We start from the raw sequence: 27,534 nt of genomic DNA on the forward strand, positions 1-27,534 counted from the left end.
AGCGGACATGGCTTTAGTTTCCTAAAGGCAGCAGACCAGTTAATGTCAGTCTACCAAGTCAAGCAGGGTCAGTGCTGGACCAAAATCGTTCTGTTGTCCACACAGATCCAAGAGAAAACTTTTTGTTTCTTCTTTTAGTTTTCATATATATATATATATATATATATATATATATATATATATATATATATATATATATATATATATATATATATATATATATATATATATATATATATATATATATATATATAAATGTACATGTTTTATATACAGTTACATGTGAACTTTAAGGCTTTGAATTTTGTTATGAAAGTAACACTATTGCACAGACAACAAAGACATGTGAAGGCATCTTAACTACTGAGTCTAATGCTAAAGTCTAACAGTGGTGAGTGGAGCAGCTGAGTGGGCGTACTCCCTCAGTATGGCTTACTTCCCTGATTTATGAGGCTGGCTGGCTCCCTGGCTGGCGACAGCTAGTTTGCTAGCTGTAGCATTGCTTCTATTGCACAAGTCCCTGATTTCCAGCAGGCCCTCGTTCAAGGCTTTAACAAAAACGACCGAGCTAGTCTCTGTGTTGTCCCAGAAACTAGAAATGCAGAAGATGATGTGGTCTGACTGTGGGTTGTAACAGGCGCCATAACCGTTGGGCACTACTGGGCCGTAGCAGCAGAACATTTCCACAGTGGTAGGAACCTGGAGTCAAGACCACATAATTATAATCATCATCATAATAATACTACATTTTATTTATAGGTGCCTTTTAAAACACTAAAGGACACAGTTGAAGACATCATAGAAAAAAAAAGCCAGTACATCATAAAGTTAAAATCAAACAGAATAGAAAATTAAAAAAAAAAGAGATGTGTTTTAAGGCTGGCTTTATAGATAGGTAGAGAATCAACATTGCAAATTTGGTGTGGGAGAGACTTCCAGAGATGAAGAGCCACTCAGCTGAAAGCTCTAAAGTCCATTGTGGTCAGGTAATCAGATGGTATAATGAAAGTAACAGAGGTAGAGGATCTGAGATTATGGGAAGGAGTGGCCATGTGCAGAAGTTTAGAAAGATGTGGAGGTGCGAGATTACGGACAGACTTGAAGGTAAGAAGCAGATTCCTAAAATTAATGTGATATTTTACAGGAAGCCAGTGAAGCTGCCGAAGGACGGGAATAGACCAGATTAATTTGCTACTGTGGGGTGAAAATGTTCTGAGGGAAGCAAAAGCTAAATCTAAAGATGGTCTAACAGAATAAACTCACTATCAGGGGACGTCAGATTCAGGTGAAGTCTAGCAAAGAAACAAAAACAAAAACAAAATGTTTTGGTTGGATAAACAACATCATCATCGTCATCTTCTTTTTCTTCTTCTTCTTCTTTAAGCTGTTGAATTTAGGGGTCACCACAGTGGATCATCTACCATCTCACTAAACACCATAGCAGGTCTTATTACCGTCTTGTAAACCTTTCCTTTCACTGTTGCTGCTATCTCCACCCACCCACCTTGCATTCATCCCTTCTCTATCTCTTTTGTGGGCTGTCCATTGGTTTGGAGGGTTGACCATATAGGTATTTAAACTCGTCTACCTTAACTATGTCTCCTTGCAGCCTCATTGATACACCTGTCTCCGTCTCATTCACACACATCTGCTTCTTTTCCTTTTCATTCCTATTCTCAAGCGCATACCTCCACCTCTCCAGGCTCTCTTCCACCTGCTCCCTGCTCACACTACACATCACAATGTTGTCTGCGAATATTATAGTCCACGGACCCTCCTGCCTGACTTCATCTGTCAACCTGTCCATCACCACTGCAAACAAGAAGGGGCTCTCTCTTATTAACCTAGCTTCAACAACTCTTCCCCATTTCTTCATGGTGTGATTCATCAGCTTTATCCCTCTGTAGTTACTATAGATGTCCACATAATTCTTGTTCTTGAAAACTGCTACCAGTACACTTGTTCTCCATTCATCAGACATCATCTCAGTCCCTAAGGTTGTGACAAACGATGTGCTGAAAAAGTCCACTGCCCTTTCTCCTCCGCATCTCCTTAAACTTAATATCTTTAATTAGGCTTCTGCAGTTTGGAAATTGGCACGTGCACATTTGCAGACTCCAATACTGCTGTAAAATAATTACTTTATGGTTTAGTGATTCTCTTTAAGAGGTCTCTTCATTGTTCTTGATTGTCTTTGTTGGTTATAGAGTGTGGTACTGAATGAAAATTTGCCCTTAAAAAACTCCACAGCGGCTTAACTTGAATTAAATGCAAACGAGTATCCTCAAATTGCAGAAAACACAATAGCAGATTTATTTGTGCTTTACAGGTATATTAACACATCATCTTTTTCTTTTTCATTCTTAGTTTGTGGAAAAGCAGAGGAACATCTGTATTTCTCTTTTTGTCTCCATGGAACATCTGGTGTTTCATCTGTCCCGATAAAGGGGAAAATGTGTAACTTGAAGAGTTTAGGTTCTGCAGAGGATTTTGCATTTCTGGTATCAATTATATATATATTTTAATAGCATATGATTATGTGGTACCTGACTGGTAGAGAGGATGAAGTGGTTACTGGCCAGATATGTCTCATCACAAAAGATTTCTGGCTTTTCCATGTTGAGCTCCTTTGAGATCCTCAGAAGTCCAAGGAGGTGATTGTCTATCGCCATTCCTGTAATCGCCTGAAAAACATATTTTTGACAATTTAAGGGTTTTATGAATAGTTACTTTTCCACCTCCATTCACTAAAATGGACTTCTTTATCCCAGAAATGTGGCTCACTGTTCTTTGAAAACCAGAGCCTCATCAAAGCTTACACCAGCCTCTTACAGTCATTTTTGGGGCACAAAAAAAGAGAAGAACTTTGGAAGTAAAACTTGTTCTATTTTTTTTTTGCCAAAAATTAGATGAGGAAATTAATATAGAATTTCCATCTGTTCATTATAGATGTAGAATCTAGAATCTACCAGTACTTTTAAAGCTAATTACACAGCATGCTTTATTGCACATGTGGACCATTTCTTGGCTGGTGTGGTGAGAATTTTGTGGACCAGAGAACTTTGGATTTTCTTAATACAAATACTCACTGCAATTGTATAACTTGTCTGGGCTTTAATTGCATCCCCCAGTCGCTTCATCTTTTCTGAGTCCTGTCAGAGAAGAAAAGTCATTCAATGAAAAAAAAGTGGACACAGGACATTTGTTGCATCGAGACAGCAGCAAAGCCAGCCATTTTTCATAGATCCGCTAAATCTTCAGGGGGATCATCTGTTTGACTGACTTTTCCTTGCCAAGGTTGCCAGTCGCACCTGTTTCATTAGTGAGGCGCGATGAGCAGTAAAGTGGGAGTTAGTAATTAAAGCGGAAGTGAGAAAAATGACTCACGGAGAACGTTCCCCTCTCATCTGCCATAGACTTCACAAAGGCCAGGGCCTCAGCGGTCGCTGAGCGAATGTTATCTACGCGACCTTCTTGGAAACGTCGAATTGATGCACTCTCGTAAGTGGACACAAGCCTTCCAGTGCATCTAAGTAGAGGGCAGACATGATTTGAAACTGCACCTTGATGGCAAACAGTTCAATTAAAGATATGCTTATGATATCACATATTGAATATTTGTTACTTGAAAAATGCAAGCTGCAAGGCAACTTGTATGAAGGCGTCTGGACTCATCTTCTGCTGCTTGATAAATTCTTTCCCATAATCTTTGAATTTGAATACATTCATGTCGAGATTATTCACCAGCCTGAAGAAGAAAACAGTAGATTTTTGTGACTTCCTGTCTCAAAAAAATCTTGTACTTATTTATAATTGTAGTTGTGTGTTTGTGCTGGTCTTGCCTCTGCAGTCTCTCTGCAGATGCTGCTAAGAGTCCTTGGATATGTGGGTTACATTTCCACCGTAGCCTCCTTGGAGGGGGAAGCTCTCTATACCTGGAGGACTTCACCATCTTGGAAGAACTTTCCATTCTGTTCAGAACAACAACACGTTTCTTTCAGACACTTTTGGCCTCATCAGCATTCATTTAGATGACCATATTCAGTGTGTGGCCTGTCTTGCTACAGTGGGCTAACTTACATATATTTCATTATGTATTCACAGCACTGCACCAGAACAATCCCTTCAAATGGTGAATGCTCACACACCACTCCACATATCCCATCCATGCCTACAACAAACTGAGAAAATGGGGATTAAGTGATTACCCAAACTTTACAGTCATGGAAAACTGAAGCGCCTGGAATATCGTCTTACCTGCATTGACTTGTCATACCAGCGGTTTGCACCGTTCTTTTCATGTCCTCCACCATGTAGCATCAACAGGGCCCTGTTGGTGTCACTGGGTTGCAGGCCGCTGGGCTCATCCAGACACACCACACAGATGCAGCTCTCAATCAGTGCCAGAGAGTCCCTGTTGATCTGATCTGGACAGATGAAAGAAGGAAACCCATGTCCTGGATTTACTTTTTCTAAAAAAAAAATTTTTTTTATTTGATTAAAATGTTAAATTGAGTAAGAATGAAGTTGTGGTAAGACCTTTTATTAGTGCCTCTCTAGCTTGTGCCCATTCTGTCCTCCCATCAGATGTCAAGATGCCAAAAGGGGGGAGCCTCTCCTCAGCGTTTTCAGACATTTTCACAATCTTCTCCAGCTGGGATAAGATCTCCTCCTCACTGAGCTGCTTGCTGTTTGCGACTACATCCAACACGAAAAACTAGTGAGAAAAATAAATTACAGCAATCACAAGTCTCTCAACTGTTCCATCAACTACAGCTTCACCAGGATGATTCAACTCGACAGGAGAATATTTAAGTTAAAATGTGTCCTTGCATGCTAATTGCGCTTTATAGCTAACCTTACGGCTACTGTTTGAACAGCTGAGATAATAACGACATTAGTAATAATGGCAGGGACTGAGAAGGACCAATTACCTGCTTCTCTTCCACGATCAGTTTAACATGCGACTCAAGGAAGCTCTCAGACAAAGTGGCCGATTTAATCTGCAGTAATTAAGTTAACTCCCTGTATCTCCATAGGGACGGGCCCTTAGAGGCTACAGATTGATGGCTCCCAGAATCATTTCCAGGGGAGAGTTCCTGAATTTTTCCATGTTAATTTGCAGTCTCATTCTTAACCTTCATAAAAATCAATATATTAGCCATGGGCTATAGATGCTGCAGATGTTGGTGGCATGTGCTTGAGTGTGGATCGGTGACTTTGATGTGACTCTGAGATGAGATGGTAATGAGTGCAGGCTGTTTTGTACAGGGGATTGTGTTAGATGATAGGTAAGGAAAAGACCACACACACACATACAAGCCCGTTCAGCTATCTTAGTGAAGACCTTCATTGACATAATGGTTTCCCTAGCCCCTTACTCTAACCCTAACCATTAAAAATGAATGCCTAACCCTAACCCTAAACCTAACCATAACCTAATTGTAACCCTGACACTAACACCACATTTTGAGCCTCAAAAAGGCCTTCAAACTTGTGAGGACCGGTGACAGTCACAAGTGACTGTTGGTTCTCACAAGTATAGTAGAATGCAGATTTCGGTCCTCACAAAGATAGCTAGACAGGAACACACACACACACACACACACACTTGTTTTAATATCTTAGTGAGGACATCTAATTAACATAACGTTTTCCCTAGCCGCTTATCCTAAACCTAAACATCAAAATTGAATGACTAAACCTAACTATAACCTAATTGTAACCCTGACACTAAAACCACATCTTGAGTCTCAAAAATGCCTTTAAACTCGTGAGGACGGGTATTTTGTCCCCTTAAGTGAATGTTGGTCCCCACAAGTATAGCAGCACAAGTATAGTAGCAAGTATAGTTTTTGGTCCTCACAAAAATATCTAAACACACACACACACACGCACGCGCGCACACACACACACACGCACACACGCACGCACGCGCACACACACACACACACACACACACACAATTCTCTTACATGGCTGCTGTTCTCTTAAATGTCTTTATGGGTTTAAAATAAAGCAGTTAAACTTTAAAAGTCAAGTAGGAGAGCCTTATTGGGGATTTAAATGACTTCTGTCACCTGGCTCCTGCTATGAAACTATAGTTTACCTTACTGCTACATGCCGTCTATTATGACAATTCCTGTTTAGTACTTCCTGGTCTGTCTTGTCCCAGTATGAAACTTTGACCAGTTTAAATATTCAAATAGACACTGTCAGCCACAGATAGTCACACTTTCATAGCAGGCGCTGCTTTTAGAGAAAGAACTGACTCCCCTGTTACAGCAGAATTAAAATTAGGGATAAAATTAGTCAAATGATATTGAACTAACAGGTCTAATTCTGTTCTGCCTGTCCTTCATGCAAAAGGTCTATAAGATGATCCTCAGGAGGTGCAGTAGTGGGTAAGTTTGTCAGATTCTTTTCAATAATGACTTTACTTACAATTATTGTTTTTCTTAGCTCTTTTCTGTATTTGAGAGGGGTGAAGAAAAGGGAGTTGGTTGTTTCTTTATTTACTCTTACCACAGGGAAAAAAAGGTAGAATTTATCTTCACTCAAGTAAAGGTGCTTAGACTAGTCCTTACTTTAAAATCTGACTTGAGCATCTCTGCTACATGGAAACTAACTTGTATGTCACTATATATGTATTCTCTCAAATGGACAGAAAATACTCTTTAATCAGCAGTATTACTGAGTGTGAGAAGTCTCCTCAACGGCCAGTGTCCTGACCTGATTCTTGCATGCCACAATCATGTGCTCCGGTGCTGAGGATGCTGCCTTCATCTGGACCTTCAGCGTGTCTGTCTTTAACCCCGGATAGCGGTAGGAGGTGAAGAGGCGATAGTACTGCTCCATGCACATAGGCATGACAGCTAGCTGGCCTCGAGTGAAATCCACTGGCAGCGATCGCCTGAGAGACATTTTTACACACACCAGATCACCTATGAAAAGACTTGTGATTCATTATTATATAATTTTGGTTTTAATCTTCAATCCACATAGCTTGCAGGTTGAACTTACGCATCAATGAGAGCCTTGTATTCCAAAACTCCACTGATGAGACGGGCGGCAAATCTTAAAAGAGCAAGAAGGAGGGTGAAATTTGAAAGTGGTATTGTTGTGAAACACCAAAGTTATACAGCAGAATGGCTTGTGATTGTAATTACATATACTCCCATCTCTCAAAGGACTAACAGTAATCACATTATGGTGAATTACTGGGATACAGTGTGAGAGTTGCGTGTGTTCATCTGCGAGAGGGAGAGAGCCGGTCTGTATGTGTGAGTGGGTGAGTGGGCAAAGAGGGAAAACGCAGCGGCTTGTCAGGTCTCATGTTGTATATCATTTGTCTTGGTGTTATTACGTTCAAAGCCAGATCAATACAAAGGAGGCAGCCTCAGTGCACCACACCCCTAAATGAGGCCTGACTAAGAGTCTCCGCGGAGAGCTTGGCCCTGTCACTCCCAATCTAATAAGTGGCCGTGTCAGTAGATTACCAGCTGCTTGGGGTGCTCTGGAAATATTCACTTAGTGGCTGTGCAAGCTGACAAAAGCTAATGTTGAGCTACAGGGCTGGATGGACCGGTGTAATGTCTGGCAGACCACAGCTCATTTAATAACGGTCAAAGATTCTTTCCATGACTGTAAAATTCAGATAATAATCTGAGTCTGCATCTATACAAAAGAACATAAAAATCTGTCAGCAGCTAAAGAGCTGATTATGTGTATATTTTATATTGTTAGTGCAGTATTGTGTGCAACATTCAGCATGTGACCTTTTTTCTCTGGTACAGAACTTACAGCGCGCACAGACTTTATGCTCAGTCATTGTGTGACATATTAAGTGAGTTACTTTGTAGTTTAGTTTTAAGGATAGATGATCAGAGAATAGCAGTAATAATAAGTAAAAGAATATTTTCAGCACATTTACATACATTTAAAACAACTATTTAAAGGTTCCAGCATGTGTTTTCTGGATCATATAGAAAAATAAACTCATGATTTCTGATGGTTTTCATATTTTAAAAAATCTGTTTTTTAAGACAGTAATTGAAAGGTAGATTCACTGTTAATAAAAGAAAGCTGTATTTATTTTTGTTCTAACCTATTGAGACTTTTCCCCTCTGGATAAATATGCTTCTTTGTCATTCATTCGCTTGATACACACCTACAAAGACAACTTACAGAGAATCAAACTAAATTTGGATGTTTATCTGACTCAAATAATGTTGGGTCTAAACTCAGACCCCGCTGTATCCAGGACTTATTCCCATGAAAGAAAAACAAGGCAACAGCGTTCGATCGATTACTTGCGCAAGGGAGGCCCTTGGTCAAGAACCAGCTCTTGGAGCTCACGCTCCTAACCTGTCTCCAGCCCAAAGTCCTTCAAAGAGCAGCTTCCCTCGCAGCTATTTATTGACAAACTGTTACAGTTCACACAATAGTTTACAACACGTACCTCCCCTCTTAACCCCCCTTGGTTACAAAGACGAGGCACTGTGTGTGTGTGTGTGTGTGTGTGTGTGTGTGTGTGTGTGTGTGTGTGTGTGTGTGTGTGTGTGTGTGTGTGTGTGTGAGAGACCTCCTGCTGGGCAGGAAGCTTACATCAAACAGACCTTCCAGATAGGATGTGTCTGTAATCAAACCTACAGCCCCTCACCCAAAAACTCAAGAATCTGGGGAGGGGGACTGTGGAATTGCTTTACAATGTAGAAATGGATGGTAAGCATAAAAATGACAAACATTTAACAATTCACTCTAACAAATATCACCTGCTAAAGAATTTAAATACGGAAACGGAAACATCTGCATCTTCGATTTTGATTAGTTTGACCTTTTATTCTAAAAAAACCTTTGGTTTTACAACCTCCAAAGGAAGGGTGAATAAAAAAAGTCAGCATAGCAGAAGTCCAGAACATACCTTAGGGCGTCTTTATGATCTTTAAACATCTGCTTAGGAAACACCATGGCAGGACTGGAGTTGACTGGCAGGGCCAACCTGTTGTTCAGGTACATGTCCTCCAGCCAGTAGTCATAGACCTAAATGTGAACACAGGGACAGTTTTTGAGAAATGTTGCTTTGTTAAATGTGTTTGGACTCAAGTTATTACTTTCAGAGTTGAGACCTGTGCACTGAAGTAAAAAGCCATTACAGTGTATCACTGCCAGATGAAAAGGAGAGTGGGAGAGTGGTGCTAGTGTGAGAGTGGGAGTGTGATAGATTTCACTGAGCTGGATGGCTAGTGGACTGACCGATCACCCAGACAAAGCACAAGCGGAGGCAGGGATAAATCTTTATCACGGAGTTTAAGACCTTTTTTAACTAATTTTTTTATCCTAAATAAAATAATTTACAGCTGCTTTCAGCAATTCAACTATCTAGCAAATAGTGCAAAAACACATGCAGGTATTTATATAGTCATAAAGTCAAAACAATACAGAAGCTCTTTATTGATAGAAGTAGGATGCGCACTGTAATTTTTCCTGTTCATGCACATAAACAACTTTTCATCTGTTAGGTCTGTGTGTTTACCCAGTTTGCCATCTTGTCCCTCCTCTCTAAAAGCTTCTTCTGGAGAGTCTCTCCCATGCCCGCAGGAGCCCCAAACTTCTCCACGATGGCCCTTGTTTTCTTAAACTGCTCCTCCTTCACCAGGTGTTGAACGCACTTCAAGTAAGTGTCAAGGGTTTGTTTCAGCAGGGGAACGGGGACCTTTGGCAGCACCTGATATCACAAAAAACATCACACGAAGAGTAATGGAAGGAAAGCAACTGTCAACATTTTAATGGGATTCAGTGTTCATTAGTTAAAGCAGTCGTTTATTATTAGAACCTAAGTTAATAATGCATTTTGACTACTTCAAGGCCAATTTGAGAATAAACTACACAGTCTCCTGTGCATTGCAAATTACCCATGAGGTAAGTTCAAATTGATAATATTATCTGTGTGATGTTTGGTCATTTGCATGCTGTTGGTAAGCCAAGATTATAATATGGAGACGTGCAGTGCAAATGCAGAACAATGTATCCGCAAATTCTTGGAAATCTTTAGATGTTTTCAGAAGGTCCTTAATTGGTATTTAGAAAATAAATAAATAAATAAATTTAATTAAGCACTGGTTTGACCCTGTAAACGCAACATTGTCTCTGTTATATTATAGTCTGCTGCATCATTTTGATCAAATTTCTGCACAAAAATAATGTGTGCTATAGTGTCTTGAACACACTTTCTATGTTCTCGAATGAGGGTTTTTTTTTTTTTTTTTTGCCCCTAGCGGCCAGTTAGGCAAATGAAGCTGGCGCTGTCCGTGGTGCTGAAATCCAGTACCGTTACTTTGCCAACTTAGGCACCACGGGCAGCGCTCGGCACGAAAAAGTAAAGCTGACGTAAAGAAGACAAGAAAGAAGCAGCGGTGTGTGTTCATACTTGGCTGTCTTGGTCTCTCGCCGTCCCTCTCTCCAAGATTGGCATGATTAGTCCAGTCTCGACCAGTGAATATAACTCGGAAGCTCCCCCCACCCCAAATAGGGTCTGGCTTCAGCCGTTCCTGCATGAAGCGTGTTCAAGGAGAGAAAAGAAGCAAAAAAAAAATTAGGCCTGCTGATAAAATGTAACTACACAGTTGTGTGCTGTCTGAAAGTGAGCCAGCAGGCTTCCATTTTTGATCAAGTTGCAGCCTAACGCAATTTACTTCTTGTGCTTGCATTCCAGCTGCGCCTCCTGACTCACTGCAGACAGATAAACATTTTAAAAAGCCCATTCCTATTTCCTTCCCTTCAAAAAATCCAAAACAAAATAAAGAGGTTTTTCTTTTACATTAATTTTAATGTTAAAAGTGCTAAAATCCTAAAGAGATACAATGAAGAGGAGCATCATTAGATGCAAGTCTTTTTAGTGGGAAACAAGTGGACTGATTAACTAAAACTTAACTTGAGCAAAGCTGTAAAGTAAAAAAAATCTCCCCCCGCTGTGCACCAAACAGGCTCAGAAAACTGAGATGATGATAACTTTTGAAATGAACACAAAGTCTTCGTTTGTTACAGTTTATCAGAGCCTTACCCGATCCGCGAAGCGATCAAAAGGTCAGAGAAGTGTGTGAAAGTTGGCATCACCTCCCACGTCCAAGCGGTGAAAGCCCATGTTAGAGGAAAACTCCGTTTAGACGCTGGACTGCTCCCCGGTCCCCACGCGTCGCCATACGGCTGTGGCTCCACATTAAAGCACGCCTTGGAAAAGATGCTGAAGGTGTTTGCGTTTACCTACCCCCTTGAGGCAAGAAACTCCTCCCATCGAAATCTATTCGCGGAACATATTATCTGACAGCTTGCTTCCCCCCTCCCGCCCACACCCTATAAAAATTTTTATATATATCAAAAACGGACCGAGCGTCTGGTTGTCATTCAGGTGTCCTGTGATCACCCTGCGGGGTCCACAGTTTTGCTTTTTTGTTTTTTTTGTTTTTTTTGTTTTTTAGATTTAAATGCTAAGCTTGTCTCATGGTCTAGGGTTTGACAACATGTGGTGAGGTTATAATCGAGAAATAAATCAGTTTGTGTGTGTTACACTTGAATTTGTTCAATTTTTGTTTACGCACTGTGACTAATGTGCGCCTCCTGTGTCAGCAAGCAAAAATTCAAAAATAAAGATGATTTTCCCGATCGTTTTTTTTAAAAAAAAAGAAGATAAGTAATGAAATCAAATAACACTTCTCTTGTGTTTTTATGTTTGCAGGAGGGGTGATGCGGACTTTTAGCCACTTTTATTGTCTACAGTTCCTATATTAATATCGAAACAAATCCGGCATTTATGTTGTTTTATTCATTTAAAATTAAAATTATGAAAATGAAATCACCACCGTCACACTGATCCAAACAGAGATTTATTAAAACCACAATTATTCAATGAATACACATTAGTTCATCTTAAGGAGACTGACATCATTAACTACGTCTTGACAAAATGTTTCATACACACACACCCGCGCGCGCAACGGCATACACACTTTGTAGAGAACCACGGATATATATATATATATATATATATTTTATTATTTGAACAATTTACATTGTGCGTGTATCCACATATGTACAAAATCCATTTATTATGATACATTTAATTTCAAACAACAAAAAAAAAAATAAAACAAACAGGCCTACTTATTAAAATCCACAATTTTTAACAACAAAAAAGAAAGAGGCCGTTGATGTGCAAGTGAAAAAAGTTTCCTCCGAGACTAAAAATATAGGCTATTTTGTGAAGGGGAGAAATGTGCTGCTTACAGTTGGTCCCATATAATTTTGTACGCACATTATATCTATTTATATAGTTTGTATATATAATACTGAATAGTACACACAAATTCAACGGTAGCTGAAAGATCTCTCACAAAACTCGAGTTATACATCCTTGACAAACGCTACATAGACTTGTTTGTTGACACAATGAAACCACAGTCAGAAAAAAGAAGAAAGAAAACTTTGAAAAACGAGTCACACAGTTGTGACGTTGGTGACTAGGTGTTTATATTGCACATCGGTACTTACATAAAAGTTTAAATCACTAGATTGTAATTTGTCTGCCTCACAAATCTCACAAATGTTTTGATTTGTAGGTCGGATTGTAACCGGTCTAAGTGCACTCCGGGCCGGAGGACTCTTCTGACAAGGACCGCTGTGCTCTGAAGGGGTCAAACCCATTCTCATCTACCGACAGACAATTCCCTGCCGAACTGTAGCCCTTCTTCTTCGCTCTCCTCTCCTCCATCTTGATTGTGTCGTACAGCCCCTGCGGAGCTTCGTCTAGCAGGTTATCTCTCTCTGAGTAGGACGGTTTCATTTGGCACACGTTGCGCAGCAGCAGCAGGGCTGGTGCGTAAAGCACATTGACAAGACCCATACCAAGATTAAGTTGTACAAAACCGAGACTGTGCACTATCTGCCCGGCTACTATGGGACCCATAGCATAAGCGACAGAGTAGGAAATATCTGCAATAGCATAAACACTACCATACACAGAAACATGACGCACATCAACTAAAAATGCAAGTGTGGGCAGCAGGGCAGTGTCTACCAGCGCTATGCCAAAACAGATGCCGCACAGCGGGGCGATAAGCTGCCCAAAGGTTTTGCATGCGGGAACTGTGCAGGAGCTCGCCCCTATGATAACCATGCCCACAGCTCCGTAAAACCACTGCAAATTTGGATGTTGTGCTGCCAATTTAACCGTTATGTAAACACCGAGAACGTGAGGGAAGAAGGCTGGGAGCCAGGTGAGCCCCATTTCCCACTGAGATGAGTGCATGGTGGTTTCCATCCAGTTGGCTATAGTTGGCTCTAGAAAGGCAAGGGGGATGTTACACACTGTCAGTGCCCCGGCCACCACAGCTATGTAGGGATCAATCATGAGTCTGTATATGGGGGTGCCGACTGGCATATTCTCTCTAGTCCTGTTAGAGAAGGGCTTGATCACGGTCAGTAGCATTAAGCCATCCGCCAGGCAAATGCAGGCGAGCACGATGAACGGCACTCGTTTGCCGACAAACTCGTACAGGACGCCCCCGAAGGGAGGCGCCACCAGACTCCCGAAAGAGATGAACGCCAGAGCAATGCCGAGCGCCCTGCTTCTCTCTGCCTCCTCCGTGTATTTGTCAGCTATCATCGCGAGTCCAGAGGTGTCTGCGAAAGCAGAACCGAGACCCTGCAAACTTCTGGCCATAAAGAGAGTCGCGTAATTCTCCCCGAAAGCGAAGATGCAGGTAGAGACAAACATGACAGTCAGTCCAATTAAAAGTGGAATGTCATATCCAACCCGGTCTATGAAAGTTCCCGACAGGGGGTTAACTAAGAGCTGGAGGATGGCTTTTGATGCAAAAAGTATTCCTATCTGGATATCTAAATTGCCCTTGTTGCTTTTGTCCTGGCTTGTGCTGTTTGCTGAAGTGTTGGAGTGCATCACAACGTGGACGTGTTCTGACTGCTCAAGCTCCAGATCAGCAAGATAGTCTGGAATAATTGGCACGATTACCATGTAGAGCATATTGTCCAACAGGAGAGCCACGCAAACAATCACCAGTATGATCCGTCTTTGCTGGTGAGGATCCCGCATCGCGGTGCCTAACTGCTTGGTTCTTTCGCCCATCTCGGACAGTTTTACAGCGGCTGATTTGGCCAGCCCCGAAGAGCCTCCTTCTCCATCCATGGTGTGCTTTTCTTAAAAAAAAAGATTTTCGATTCAAAACTGTATTTGTGCTTCTTCCGTCTGATGTCGATCTTTTTAACACGTCGGATGACTCATTGGTGCTTTCTTTACACTGAAGTAACGCTCTCCGTCCTCACCTCGCCTGTGCGTAAAGGGAGAGGCGCAGATGAACTTGGCTGCCTCATCGGTGAAGATGGTTTTCTTCAGCTTTCTCCTCTTGTCCTCGGATCAGCCACGTCCGATGATGTTTCATGATCTCCCGAGAAGTGACGTGGTGAAATCGTAGATTTTCTGCACCTTGCAGAGGTTTCAGCTTCTATTCTTACATTTCAAAGTTTTTGTTTGGAGAGATTTTGATAGTTATTTGCACAACAGAGAACACTCAATCTCGCTCATCTCTGTTGTCATACCTCCTATCACCTGTGGCACTTTTGCGCTCTGCTCCGAGACCACGAGTGACTCCGTGGCCATTGGTGCATATTAACCCGCAGGTTCGGCGCTATTTTAGTCCCTTTTTTGTCTCCTCTGTTCAGCAAGTGCTATGACGCATCACCAGCTTGCCCCCAAGTGGATCCCTTCGCCACTTGCCTCTTTTATGTTAATCTCCAACCATTGGCAGCAATCACTTCAACCAATAAGAGCTGTTGAGCACTATTACAAAGGCGCAGAAGAAAAATCGTTTCGTACTCTCAGTGTGTGACTCTAGACTTTGGAGATATAGAAAAATATATTGCGCTTTGTCATCACCAGTATATACGCACAATAGACGGTACACGTTTTCAGAATAAACGTCTATCCATATCAATCGCAACACAAAATTTACAACATTTCTTAGACTTGCCAGTAACGTCATTGACCTTACTGTTTAAAGTTACTTTGTCACACTGCCCTTCTCTGCACCCAAAGAGACTCCAGTACCGTGGACAGATTCCGCCCCCGCGGGCTCTTTAAACGGCCAAGTTTGAGTCTCTCACTCATTTTTTGAAGCAAAGATACTTTTCATGGCCTTCTTAAAAATGTTGCCTAAACTCCCAAAAGTCATGGCGCTTGTTAACGTTTGCATTTACACGGAAGAATGTCGCATGCAACTCTCAGCGCAGACACTGTGCAGGGTACAAGTTTAACATCGGCGACACCTCGTGGAGAAAAGTCATTGGTACAAACAACAGGAGTGGAAATCACTGCATTACCTTTACTAAGTACTACAGTCCTGACATTTTATACAGTTGTAGAATTATTTACAGGCTAATACTACCCAAAGGACCCATTAAAAGAATTTCAATTAAATGCTTTAGTTTCGGTTTCTTTCAAATATTTGTCTTGCGCAGTCCTATTGCTATTTAAGTCTGTTGTTCGTTGTATGACGCTACAAAAGAAACTGCAAAATATTTTTTTTTTTATAGTTGTCATTCTTACTTTCTGTCTGTGTGTGATTCTAATATATGCATTTTAACAAGACTTCTTTCTGTTTGTCAGTAGAGGGCGATAACGACCTACAAATGATTAAAATAATCACTCTATTAGCCTACAGTGAACCGGGTAGCACACGCTAAAGGACAGACCACAAGACTGGCACCTCTTCGTTGGTACTAGAAAACTAATATTAATTGAAGTACAGCAATCTGGGTTAAAAAAAAAACATTTAAGTTTATTAAATTAAATTTTTCTAATACAACAACAACAATAGTAGTAATAATAAGAATAATAATTAGGCTCAAATAGTTCTTGGTCATTCCTTTAAAAAATAATTCTGCTCTATCCCTTGGAAACAGGGAATGAGGAGATGGGAGAGGTGGCTCAGGAGTTTTGCACAGGAAAGTGTATGAATATATATGTATGCACATGAGTTGGATTATTTATTAAATATTGAAGATAAAAAGATAAAAAAAGATATAAAGATTAAGCAGCATGTACTTTATGTAAGTGACTGTGCCTAAGTGATTTATATACATATATGTATATGTGTAGGTACACACACACACACACACACACACACACACACACACACACACACACACACACACAGAAAAACAGACACCTAGGTATCACATTTATTTTTTTCTTTTTCCTTACCAATAATAATCATAATAAGAAAAATAACAATAAAGACTTAAGACAATCTAATCCAATTTCTACTTGCTATTTATACATTTCTGCTGCTTTATTTTCTCCTAAGTGTGACATGTTATTTGTATTGCAGACTTTTACATTTTATATGATTTGATTGTGTACTCAGCACACAGTATGTTCATTGGATTAGTCTGAACCTGAAAAGGGAATGTGTGTACATCAACAGGGGGGATTAAAAAACTGCAGGAAAAAAGAGGTTTGGTGCTGTATTACGTAAACACTTAAAAAAAATTATAATATTATTGCCTTATTCTCCTTTCATGCTCAAGTGTTTAAAATGCTGTTATCATATCAGTGACTTTGCAGAGATGGGACTACATGGGTAATCTTTGGTAACTCATTCTAGTAACTTGGCAGAGTCAAGAGTGTCAGCCTAATCCTCAGAGCTGAATTATGGATGATGACTTGGCCTCTGACGTGAAGACAGTACAACAGAGAGGCTTAATGGATGAGACTAGGGGGAAGGCTTTCTAGATGCCTAGTGACGCAGGCGTGATCTAATCCTTTCAAAATCGTTGCATGAAACATCCACTTCAGATATGTCACATCTTTGACACAGTTCGTGGTCTAATGGCATCAAAATTTATGATAACACTTGTGACCCAGAAACTATTATGAACAGATAGTATTATGTAACACTAAGCCAAGCTTCAGAGCTTGGGTTTTACCATCTAACGTGCTTCCTTCCACTCTCTGATATGATCTGACCTCTGGACTGTAGTGTGTAATATTTAATGGAGGGTTTAGTTGCCCTTTGGTTTTCTTCTTTGATAGGCAGCTTTCACCTTTGTCTCTTACATGAGTAAACACATGCTCAGTATTAATGCTGTAAACATGCAGGACTTCACCAGTTAGGTCCATATAGTGTTAATCAGTGTCTCTGGAGGTTATACAAATAGTGTTTTCACTCAGCCGTCCCTTGTGGCTAAACTTCAAAGAGGATTTTGCATCACTCACTTTTCCTGTTTTTAGATATTTTAGGGCCTTTTAGCAAAGCGAGTTTTCTTCGACCAAAATTCTTCAAAATGTTTTCACCAATTTAATTCAGCTGCACAAATAAATGCTTTTGGAATGATACACTTCCATTATATTAGCTTGCTGTTTTGCAATTGAACACTATTGTGCCAATTTAAACTAGGATAGTATAGTAGGGGAGGGCATGTAACAAACTGAGGTTCTTTTGAAGTATGCAAAAGAACAATCTTCACACGTGATTACAACACTGTGAAAGTTATGACACTTTTTCATTAAGCAAGCCAACAATTGATTGGTGTTGACGTGGTAGGTCAATAAGTGTTCTTTAGAACTGGAGATGTTGTCAAAGCAGTGATATCCTCTGTATTTTAGTGACCTAATTTATTTTTCCAGCCAAATATAAATGGCACATGGTAGATTTTTAAGGTTCTTCTTTAAATATCTTGGACTTTTATTTTCTAGGGATGGATTTATTTATTTATTTTTAAATTGAAGTTATTATTATCCTCATCCTTATATTAGAGAAAGCTGCCAAATAAGGACAGGCATCATTCTGTTTTCTAACATTGTCTGTGAATAGTAATAAATTTAGCACACCTCTATTTTCTATTAACCTTCAGCTTGCCTGGTGGGTGGATCCCAAATCTTAACGTTTCTATTGGATGAAAAGGGTTGTAATTGCTTATTTGTTTTGGAGGAAGGCTCAGTCAGGCTTTATCTGTCTGTGACAGGTTCTACTTTCTTCCTGTGAACTTGCTGCTATTACCACAGTGTCTATCTACAGCTCTGACCAAATTAGATCACTAGACCACACACACACACACACACACACACACACACACACACACACACACACACACACACACACACACACACACACACACACACACACACAACCTCACAACCAGCCAACTGTTTCTAAGAACTTGATGCTGATCTTTTAGTTCTTTAATCTTTCTGAAGAAAAGTCCTGATCGCAGCAGGAGACGTTGGAGGAAGGACATGATTGTGCCAAACATTTAACTCCTCCTAATGAGCAGAGCTTGCTCATATACTGGAAGGAAATCCGATGCTAATGAGCAGGCTGCATAACAGCATTCCCGAGGCAGCTTCTGACTAGGCGAGGCATTTTTTTTCCCCTGCTCAAGCTTTTCAACTTACTTTTATCCCCACTTGTCACATTTTTACATTCAAGAAAAGATACAGAAAAAAACGCAAACTCACAAAGACATTGCTAACTGTGCACAATGTTCACCTTTTTTTGGTTAGGCATGCTACACAAAGTGCAGCTGAAGCAAATGGGAATGTCATTTAATTTGCAGGTATTGTCACTGTTCATACTGTACATTAGTTTTGAGTTGACTCAACTCTTCTGTCTCTGTCTGCAGTATTAAGAACAAAAACGTTCCAATAGCAACTTTAAGAGATGCCTTACTGGGGTAAAAACTGTCAGGGCTATGACTTCATGCAATTCAACATTTAAATGCAGGGGTTCATCATTCTAATTTAAGCAGCCAACAGTCTAATTTCAGGACTGCTTCACTGTTGCTCATTAGGCTGAGTCCTTCTCCCTTAAAGAAGGCTGCCATTGATGGTGAGAGGGTTTAATCCCCTTACGACCAGCCTGCGGGCAACAACGTCACACCTCGGAGGTTAGTGTGACAAGGACCGTCTCACAGTGGATTATTTCTGCAGTGGATACATTTAGCACCAGAGCTGGAGTCGTTTCTTCTACTGCAGAAATGGCAAACTCATTTTACATCGTGGGCCACATATAGCCCACTTTAATCTGAAGTGGGCCGAACCAGGGAAACTCCTCTATTTGTCAGTGTAAAGAAGTTTATATAGGCGTTTAATCCAATTTAATACAAGAAAAAGAAGTGCAATTTCAGCAGTACAACTCAGTTTTTCTACACAATAAAGAAATGCTGACATCTGTGAGCATGTCTAAAATGACAGAAAAAGCTAAATCTAAATTTACTCTAAAGCTTAACATAAATTTCTTCAGTAGATAGCAATAAACATTTTTTTTTCTGTTTTAATTGTTATTGTTTATCTATTACTTAATTACTTTGATGTAGTATGAATGACAGTAAAGGAGGTCCCTTATTAGTAGGAAAAACTGTAAAACAGTTAAAAATCCAAAATCTATGTCCTCCTTCACATTTTCCAAAGTCATCAAGTGGGCCGGAATGGAGTCCTCGATGGGCCAAATCTGGCCCCCAGGCCTTATGTTTGACAGCCCTGCTCTACAGTATGTGCCCCTTCTGTGGTGATCTTTGGAATATACGTGGCTTAGTAACTCAACCCACAAAGACATTTCATTGCCGGTATTATGAAATTGCCAAGCCAATATAGCTTAAGGGTAACTGCAAAAAAATCACTCATTTAATCTGTTACAGGCAGGATTATGTGTTCCTGCTCTGAAGCGTCTATTCATATGCATGCAGACAGAAAATGCAAACACTTGCCTATTTACTAAAAAAACTACAGCATTTGTTTTAGAACTATTCGGTGCACTGAAAAGTAAAAACAAAATTGCTAAATATGTTTAAATATATCTGAATATGTCATAAAATGTAGCTCAGTGTAAGTTAATATGAAATGAAGACAAAACACTACCAAACTCTGTGTAGTTTAGTGTATGCATTTCCTAATTTAGACAAGTAGCTATCCTGAAATGTGATTAAGTCCACGTCGCCTAAGAAGGAGCTTAATTGCGCAACAGGCTTAACACAGTAAATATTTCCTCACTGTATAGAGGGGCTGTAACATTTAGCTGTCTACAAAACAAAACCACAATTAAATAATCTGCTTATTAAAATGCTTTAGATTTGACACTGACATGTGATAAAAGGCACATTTCTGCTTGCAGCAATTAGGCTTCTTGCTTACAAGCATCTCCATTAATCGGATTAAAATAGAAAGCGCAAACAGCAGAAGAGGAGCAACATCTGTGTTTATTGTCAGTGGATTCACGTGGATGCTTGAGCAGTGCAGGTTAAAGTCAAGCTGCTGAAAGAAAGAATGCATGAACATTTAAAATGGTCAGATTACCTGCAGCATGTTTTTTTGTTGATTGAGCTAAGTCCAACATGAGGTATGGTGGCTCCAAGCAAACAGACCATTCTGTAGTGTCATGTACTGTCCAAATATGAAATATGAAAATAACACAACTGTACATCTCTGACCTGGCAATGTTTATTTCAAAACATCCTACTACGTTTGAATGAGGAACCTATCATGAAAGCAGTTGATGATCTTGGATTTTCGCCCAATTTTGCTGGGTTTTCTTTTACTTTGACTTCTTAATATCTGGTTCAACAATCTTCTGTCCAGTGAGGAAATGCCAAACTCCCCCTCGGTAGAACTCATTTCCAAATGAGTAGAGGAGAGCGTTAAATATAGGATTTGTCTTTGCAATAACTGGAAGCATCTACAAGGGAAAAGGCACACAAAAAAGCAAAGGTTTAAGTTGTCTCACTTACTATGGCAAGTGTGACATTAAAATGATTGACTCCTTTCATTTTCTTGCTTGTGGAAGAAGTCACAAGAATGATGACTGAAACTGCAACTAAGAAACCGCAACAAACTGTTAAACTAAAAGTCAACAATAATAAGAAGAAAGAGGTGTTTAACTGTTTCATTTTCACATAGTGTTAGGTTGCAAAAAACAAAATAAATACGTACCATTCTTAGCTTTGGAGAGACGAGCTTCACATTGTCAAAGCAGGCATAGACACACATGATGACATATGGGCCCCAGCACATCAGCAGTACCCTCAAAGGCAAACTGGTGTTAAACTGTAAAATAAAGTCCATTGTGTTACATACAACAAGGCTTCAAAAACGGAAAGAGTGCGTCACAATAAGTCTAATAATAATAGTGATAACAATCTTATCAAGCTTATGTGTAGTTGCTGAAACAAAAGATGGAGTAGAGACGCACTTCAGTGGTTTCATGACCAAAAGTATGTGGTCTACACAAGGTTAGAATGTGGCATAACTGCTGGATGAATAATTAAGAGATAACAGATCACACTTGAATAGGATGGAAACCAACTCAGAGCCTTACATGGGTTGCTTTTCAGACATTCCAACTTATGATTGCCATCTTTTTGAGATCCCATGCATGAATCGCCACCTTATCACGGTGGAGGGGTTTGTGTTTCCCATTGATCTAGGAGCTATGTGGTTGGGGCAATTTGCTCTGGTAGGGTCTGCCATGGCAGATTGTCTGACTCCTTACCTATGACAAAAGAGTGGTACACATAACCTATGCAGCGTAACAATCCAGGGGTCCAGTGCTCTCTTAGGGTTACTGGGGTCCTACCCTAGAGCCAGGCCTGGGGTACAGTTTCGAGGACAATTGTCTGATGGCCAGGCCTTAAGCCATGGGGTCCAGCTGGGGTCAGCTTGAAAAAGCAACATAGGTCCATCCTCCTGTTGACCACTCACAGGAGGGGCCCACAGGAGGAGTTCGGTGCTTAGTGGATTGACTGGCAGTCAGAGCAGAGCTCCTGGTACTCTGATACCTGGCTTCCAAAACTGATTTGTGGTAGATTCAATATCACCTCACTTATGAGGGACGAGTCCAAGCTGATATAGATATAGTCGGGCTCACTCAACGTACAACTTGGGGTATGGAACCAGTTTCCTTCTCACTGAGGGCTTTGACTCAGTGAGAAGCCACGGTCAGGCTTAATGTTGTTTTCTATACTTGTATGCCTGCGGTTTGCTGCCTATGTTTTTTGGGGTTTAGATTAGATCCAGACCGTTGTTTGTGCCTATATGCCAAATGACAGTTCAGAGGACCCAGCCTTCTTAGAGTCCCTTGGTGAAGCACTCTCCAGCACCCCACCAGAATGCTGACCAAGTGTAAGTCGGACTTATTTCTGATCAGTTTTGGACACTGCCAGGGCTGCCCTCTGAGCTTTCTCTCAGGGTTGGTGAGGAGCTTGGTCATTCAACAGGGATTTGGAATAGTGCCGCTGCACCTGCACATCAAAGGGAGCCAGTTGAGGTGGTTTGGGCAGACTAGGATGCCTCCTGGACACCTCCTAGGTGAGGTTTTCTGGGCTTGTAATACAGGGAAGAGGCTCTGGGGCAGACCCAGGACTGGGTGGAGACATTATGTCTTTGAGCTGGCTTGGGAACATCTGAATGTCCCCCTAGATGAGCAGGAGGAAGTGGCTAGGGTGAGGGAAATCTGGGCTTATTTGCTTAGACTGCTGTCCCCATGACGCCCAGATAAGTGCCATGCCTTTAGCAAGCCATAATTTTCATTTTCTATACAAATGAATCATTATCTCACATTTTTGGAGGATTTTCTTCTTTGCAACTTTGCTTCAGTTCATTGTCTGTGGACTTTAAGCAAAATAATACAATTTTGGAAATTAACAGAAAAAAAAAATAAATACAGAATATTTTTTCAGAGAATGTTTTTCTTGATTTTTCCTCTGTAAATTGCCCTGTTTTTTTATTCATAACCTTATTCTTGGAAATTACTTTTTTGCCTGAGTTTATTATCCTTTTGTACCTGAGAGCTTTAATGATAATAATGACTATTTTTACCTGCAATGGCCCTAATATTGCAACCGGTCTCACTTCTATGCTCAGCATAAAAAAACTACAATAAAGAGTGGCATGCAAATAGAAGAATGGAGAAATAATAAGCCTGCTAAAGAATAAATAAAATAAAGAAGATAAAGAAAAGCACTCACCATCAGGTTTAAAGGTTGTGTTTCATTATGCGTAAAATTAATCTTCTTAAACTCGTGGTTTGATTAGAGCCCCTTTGATTAGAGCAAAATAACATTTAAGCTGCTTTCTTCTACACAGCCAGTGATCAGACTCTTTTGTACTACTGTCCAATACTTAACAAAACAAAATATTTTGAAGGCACAATTGGATGTGCTAATACACAATGATTTTTAGTAAGACTGCAGCATGTATTACCCGGTGGTGATGGATCTTCTTGAAATGCTTGTAGATCGAATCATAACATGAGTACATGTTAAAAGCTGGGAGCATCAGGTAGAGCACCACCAGACTTAGCATGTAGGTGATGTAGTCCCTGTTAGAAAAATAACCATGAACAATAAAGAATATGGTAAACAGCTGTAAAAGTCTATGTACCTGTTTTCCATGTGAACTGGCAGCGGTGAAAACAGAAAACTATTGTCCATGGTAAGATTATCTTTTAATATTTACACATTTACCTGTCCCCTTTGGTGTAGTCCAGCGTGCAGCACGTCCTCATGGGCTCAAAGTCATAGACGCCCCATCCCATTAGAGGAACAGCAGACCAGAAGATGGAGAGAATCCAGATGATGCTGCTGATTGTGATAGATGTGGTCCAGAAAAGCTTCTGTCCTACACAGTGTTAATTTTTTAACAGAAAAATCTGATTTAGTTTTAGTCACAGACTTTTGACGTAAGCATAACTTAGTTTTAGTCTTATTTTGGTAATCTAAATGCTTTTATTTTAAGTTGACTAAATATCACAAGGTTATTGCCGACAAAATATAAAGTCGATTCAGTTGACAAAAATATGAAGAAATATAAAATGTAAACGTTTAAGAGTTGCTCCACATGGTTTACAAAGCGGCTTATAAAGCATCTTATCCCCTGCCCAACATGAAACAAAAAATTAATAAATAAAAAGTTATACCATTTCCCAGGGGCAGATAAAATATGCATGTTTAAGGTTTTGTTAAGACTGACTTTCTCTGAATATCTAATTTCAATTGTGTATAAAACTGCATTAACTAACATTTTGAACACCTATTTGTAGTGCATTTACTCACTGGTGCAGTACTGGTGATATCTGTCCCAAGCGATTGCAGCTAAGAAACTGATGGATGCCAGTATGGATATCATCCCCTGGAAACCATGATAGGCACAACCATCTTGACCAAATGGCCAGTATCTGAAGAAGACAAAGAAACATGTGTCATACTACAATTTGCAGAAAAATGCACCTAAAACTACACAAACTTATATATAAAAACAAAGTGCTTAGGTATAAAGGTATACAGCTCAATAAAATAAAATAACCAGAAACTCATTGATGTAGAGACTATTCTGATCACAACCCATCATTCATAGGTTGTTGTAATTTGTGAAGCACAGAAAATTTTTTCGTCATTGAGTTCTCTAATGAGAATTTAAATTGAAAGAAGTCAAAAAGTCAAAAATAGTCATATACATGACATATTAATGTAGATCAACACAAAATAAAAGTGTTTAAGTTGAGGAGTGTTATGACTACATGGTCAGCAGTAACCATCGCCATGCAGTAAATGGCATAAATATATGTGAGCATATCACTGATGTTAAGACAGTGGTGACAGAAAGGCCCTAACTGCAGCTTCCTAATGCGGGAGTCAACCAGTAGGGTCACTCCCTCCATAATTATGAACAATAACATCATTATCACCATGTAGGGCACATGTGAGGCAAAGCAAAAAGTCAAGCTATCACCTCATTTGGTATTTCATGCAGTTTTCTTTATCATTTTGTGCACACTAAATTCAAACTGTAAATAAAATCCATAAAGCTTATGCTGTGAAAAAGGAAAAGTCCCAATGTAACAACAAATGTTTCTCTGACCTTGAGCAGAATTTGGGTGAAGCATCAATAGGTTATCGTTGTATGCAGGTGTCACTAAAATAGGATCAATTCTCTAGAAGGAGAAGTCTTTGAATTGTGAATGGATGGATGCTTTGCCACATATTAAATGCAGCAGACAACAAGCATTTGAAATATCAAATGGCTAATTACATTGGGTCTGTATACACATCTCTATCATAATAAGTTGTTGTTTTTGTGTTTCATTATGTTCAACTGCACAAACTAAATAAGGTTTAACTTAATTTTATGATAGCTGTGACACTACGAGCGCAATGGGTTGTTGGGTTCATGAAGGCATGAAGTACTTACAAATTATCCCACTTAAACTTAAACAATTGATTCTAAAATTTGAAAAAGTGGTTAGCTTGATAACTGGATTCCAATTAAACATGTGGACATTTTTACAATAAACAAAAAAATGAGAAGAGAAATGCAACAACTGTCTTGCGTAACACTTTACATCAAATCAGCTTTCATAATAGGTCAAGCTGGAAATGTCTCACAATATCAGTACAAGTTAAGTTATATAAATAGGAAATACTAATTATTTGATAGCAAGTAGAAATGGGCTGTTTGGTCACTTTCAACATATTTTCTTGCGAAATGTGAACAAAGTAGATTGTGGATTGGATTATGAAACCCCGAGTCTTAGTCAGCTTGTGCTGGACAGCTTAATATGAAAACTTCTGCTGAAAGATTCAGATTTAAAGTGACTGTAGAAGGCCAGAAAATACATTTCTAACAGAGCATGCCCTGTTTGTTACCTCAGATAGCTTGCATAGGCAGCAGTGAGTCCATTAATATTCAAACTGAGGTCAGCTACAGCAAGGTTGAACACCAGGAAGCTGCTGGGATTGCGCATCTCCCTCACCCTGAGGAAAGAAAGGATGCTGATGGCATTGAGGAAGAATCCCAGCATCCCTAAAAGTGAAAACAATGAATAAATTAGGTTTCTATTATTTGGTTTCACATTTAACCTCTAGCTGGATTTGTCTGCATGGCCGATCTTATTGGTTTTTTGGCCCACAAAGTGTGCAAACAAACAAAATGCAATTTAAGTAGTTTTGGTTTGGAACTTTTAACATCTAACTCATTTTCAAGCATTAACCCCCCCAACAAACAAAAACAAGGAATCCCCCTAAAAATACAGCTTTTCCAATTTTATTCATGGTTATCTGGGTCTTTCCTTCTTGTATAACCATACAGGATGCTTCACTTACCGCCAACAAGGAGTGCTGAACCGAATGTAAACATGTCAAACTCTGTGAATCCCTCCGGTAACGTATATGTTGCCATGATGAAGCGCACAAATTAGACTTTGCAAAGAAGACGAGTCGTTTTCCTGCAGCGTAGCCACCCACAGTCTCTGCCACAATAAGGCCTTATAAAGGTGCTTTCACGTGAAAAAGCATGAACGCGCTAATCTTAGCAAAGTACAATCCCCCGAAGAATGTCCTAACAAGCAGACTTCCTGCACACTTTCTGCAAGTGAATGGTTGCAAACACTTTGCGAGTTTTCTGCGCAATTCTGTCATCTAAAGGTTCTGAAAGTTTATTGCCGTACACTCAGTGGCGAGACCAACCTACAGCTTTTGTAAGCGATAAGAGAAAGGAAACATGGGAAATGTTGTCTTTTAACTTAAAAGTTAACTTAAAAGTGTTGGACTCTTCAGCAGACTTTGACCGGCAGTCTGGACAGTTACACTGATAACTCTTAAATGCACTTTAGGGCTCACCCCACCGAATGGGGGTGGGCATAAGAAGACAAGATGAAGCACAGACTAATGTAATAATGGTGTATAAACACATGGGGAGTGGAGAATAGAGGTGGGCGGATCTATGAAATTTTTGGAAATGAAAAAAAATATACCTCGAACATGCACTTTTTGTGTTGACCGTCCTGTCTGTTTTATTTATAGTAAATAGCACATTCAAATTACAGACGTTAACCCAAAGTGCTGTTCATCTGGATGTCAGTGGGAGAAACGTTTCATCACTCATCCAAGTGATTTCTTGTGTTAACTAAGTATTGTGGAAAGTACTTATTATAAGCGTAAAAAGGAAAGTTTTCAGACTAATCTCAAAAGTAGAGAAGGTGCCTTTCTCCTGAATTAAAACCGGGAGCTGGCTCCACAGGAGAGCAGCCTAAAAGCTGAAGGCTTTCCTCCAATTCTACTTTTAGCTCTTTTCGAAAATCACAAGTGCTCTGTTTGGGAACAACCCAAAGTTGCTTAATGTCAAGAGCCAGTACCCACTTTCATGACTACATCAGGCTATCTCTTTTCTTTCTGCTGTAAAAACAAACTGTTTTCCAGACCAGCCTACACATCACTTTCAGGAGGTAGACCTCTTTTACCTTCAGAACTGTTTTATTTCCTTTAGACATAGATTCAACAAGGTACTGGAAAAAATCCTTAGAGATTGTGGTCCATATTGACAAGATAGCATCATAGTCTTTGCAGATTTATTGGTTGCACGTGTGGGATTACAACTCTCCTGTTCCACCACATCCCAAAGGTGCTCGATTGTATTGAGATCTGGTGAGTGTGGAGGCCATGTTGTCATGTTCAAGAAAGAAGTTTGCGAGGATTTGA

At 39.9% G+C, this 27,534-nt stretch overlaps 3 protein-coding genes across 3 annotated transcripts; all 3 read right to left on the reverse strand.

The window, feature by feature from the left end:
- Positions 1-266: 266 nt before the first annotated feature.
- On the reverse strand, positions 267-11,245 carry LOC134633798 (choline O-acetyltransferase-like). The gene is made up of 15 exons (XM_063482861.1): positions 11,063-11,245; positions 10,430-10,550; positions 9,536-9,727; positions 8,924-9,042; positions 7,024-7,077; positions 6,733-6,913; positions 4,540-4,717; positions 4,258-4,427; positions 4,081-4,181; positions 3,843-3,971; positions 3,626-3,748; positions 3,388-3,529; positions 3,090-3,152; positions 2,547-2,684; positions 267-699 (listed from the first exon to the last, which is right to left on the reverse strand). Exons 2-15 carry the CDS (start codon positions 10,472-10,474, stop codon positions 433-435), a joined length of 1,902 nt encoding a protein of 633 aa, XP_063338931.1. The 5' UTR covers positions 10,475-10,550; positions 11,063-11,245; the 3' UTR covers positions 267-432.
- Positions 11,246-11,863: 618 nt separating this feature from the next.
- LOC134633799 (probable vesicular acetylcholine transporter-B) lies at positions 11,864-14,823 on the reverse strand. The gene has a single exon (XM_063482862.1). It carries the CDS (start codon positions 14,198-14,200, stop codon positions 12,632-12,634), a length of 1,569 nt encoding a protein of 522 aa, XP_063338932.1. The 5' UTR covers positions 14,201-14,823; the 3' UTR covers positions 11,864-12,631.
- A 5,669-nt stretch (positions 14,824-20,492) lies between these two features.
- rgrb (retinal G protein coupled receptor b) lies at positions 20,493-26,315 on the reverse strand. Its single transcript, XM_063482863.1, has 7 exons — positions 26,161-26,315; positions 25,705-25,861; positions 24,115-24,236; positions 23,527-23,680; positions 23,264-23,381; positions 20,996-21,109; positions 20,493-20,741 (listed from the first exon to the last, which is right to left on the reverse strand). The coding sequence occupies exons 1-7, from the start codon at positions 26,234-26,236 to the stop codon at positions 20,601-20,603; spliced, it is 882 nt and encodes a 293-aa protein (XP_063338933.1). The 5' UTR covers positions 26,237-26,315; the 3' UTR covers positions 20,493-20,600.
- Positions 26,316-27,534: the final 1,219 nt, after the last annotated feature.

The sequence above is a fragment of the Pelmatolapia mariae genome, linkage group LG8 (genome assembly GCF_036321145.2).
Source record: "Pelmatolapia mariae isolate MD_Pm_ZW linkage group LG8, Pm_UMD_F_2, whole genome shotgun sequence".
In the NCBI taxonomy this organism is placed as follows: Eukaryota; Metazoa; Chordata; class Actinopteri; order Cichliformes; family Cichlidae; genus Pelmatolapia; species Pelmatolapia mariae.

Excerpts from the sequence above, each read along its gene's own strand:
- LOC134633799 (XM_063482862.1), bottom strand. The coding sequence starts at position 14,200 with ATGGATGGAGAAGGAGGCTCTTCGGGGCTGGCCAAATCAGCCGCTGTA.
- LOC134633798 (XM_063482861.1), bottom strand. The coding sequence starts at position 10,474 with ATGCCAATCTTGGAGAGAGGGACGGCGAGAGACCAAGACAGCCAA. Across the intron at positions 4,718-6,732 it reads TTGTGGCATGCAAGAATCAG|TTTTTCGTGTTGGATGTAGT; the intron begins GTCAGGACACTG and ends TTTTCTCACTAG. Across the intron at positions 4,428-4,539 it reads TAGAGAGGCACTAATAAAAG|ATCAGATCAACAGGGACTCT; the intron begins GTCTTACCACAA and ends TCATCTGTCCAG.
- rgrb (XM_063482863.1), bottom strand. The coding sequence starts at position 26,236 with ATGGCAACATATACGTTACCGGAGGGATTCACAGAGTTTGACATGTTT. Across the intron at positions 25,862-26,160 it reads TTCAGCACTCCTTGTTGGCG|GGATGCTGGGATTCTTCCTC; the intron begins GTAAGTGAAGCA and ends TTTCACTTTTAG. Across the intron at positions 21,110-23,263 it reads AGAAGATCCATCACCACCGG|TTTAACACCAGTTTGCCTTT; the intron begins GTAATACATGCT and ends TTTATTTTACAG.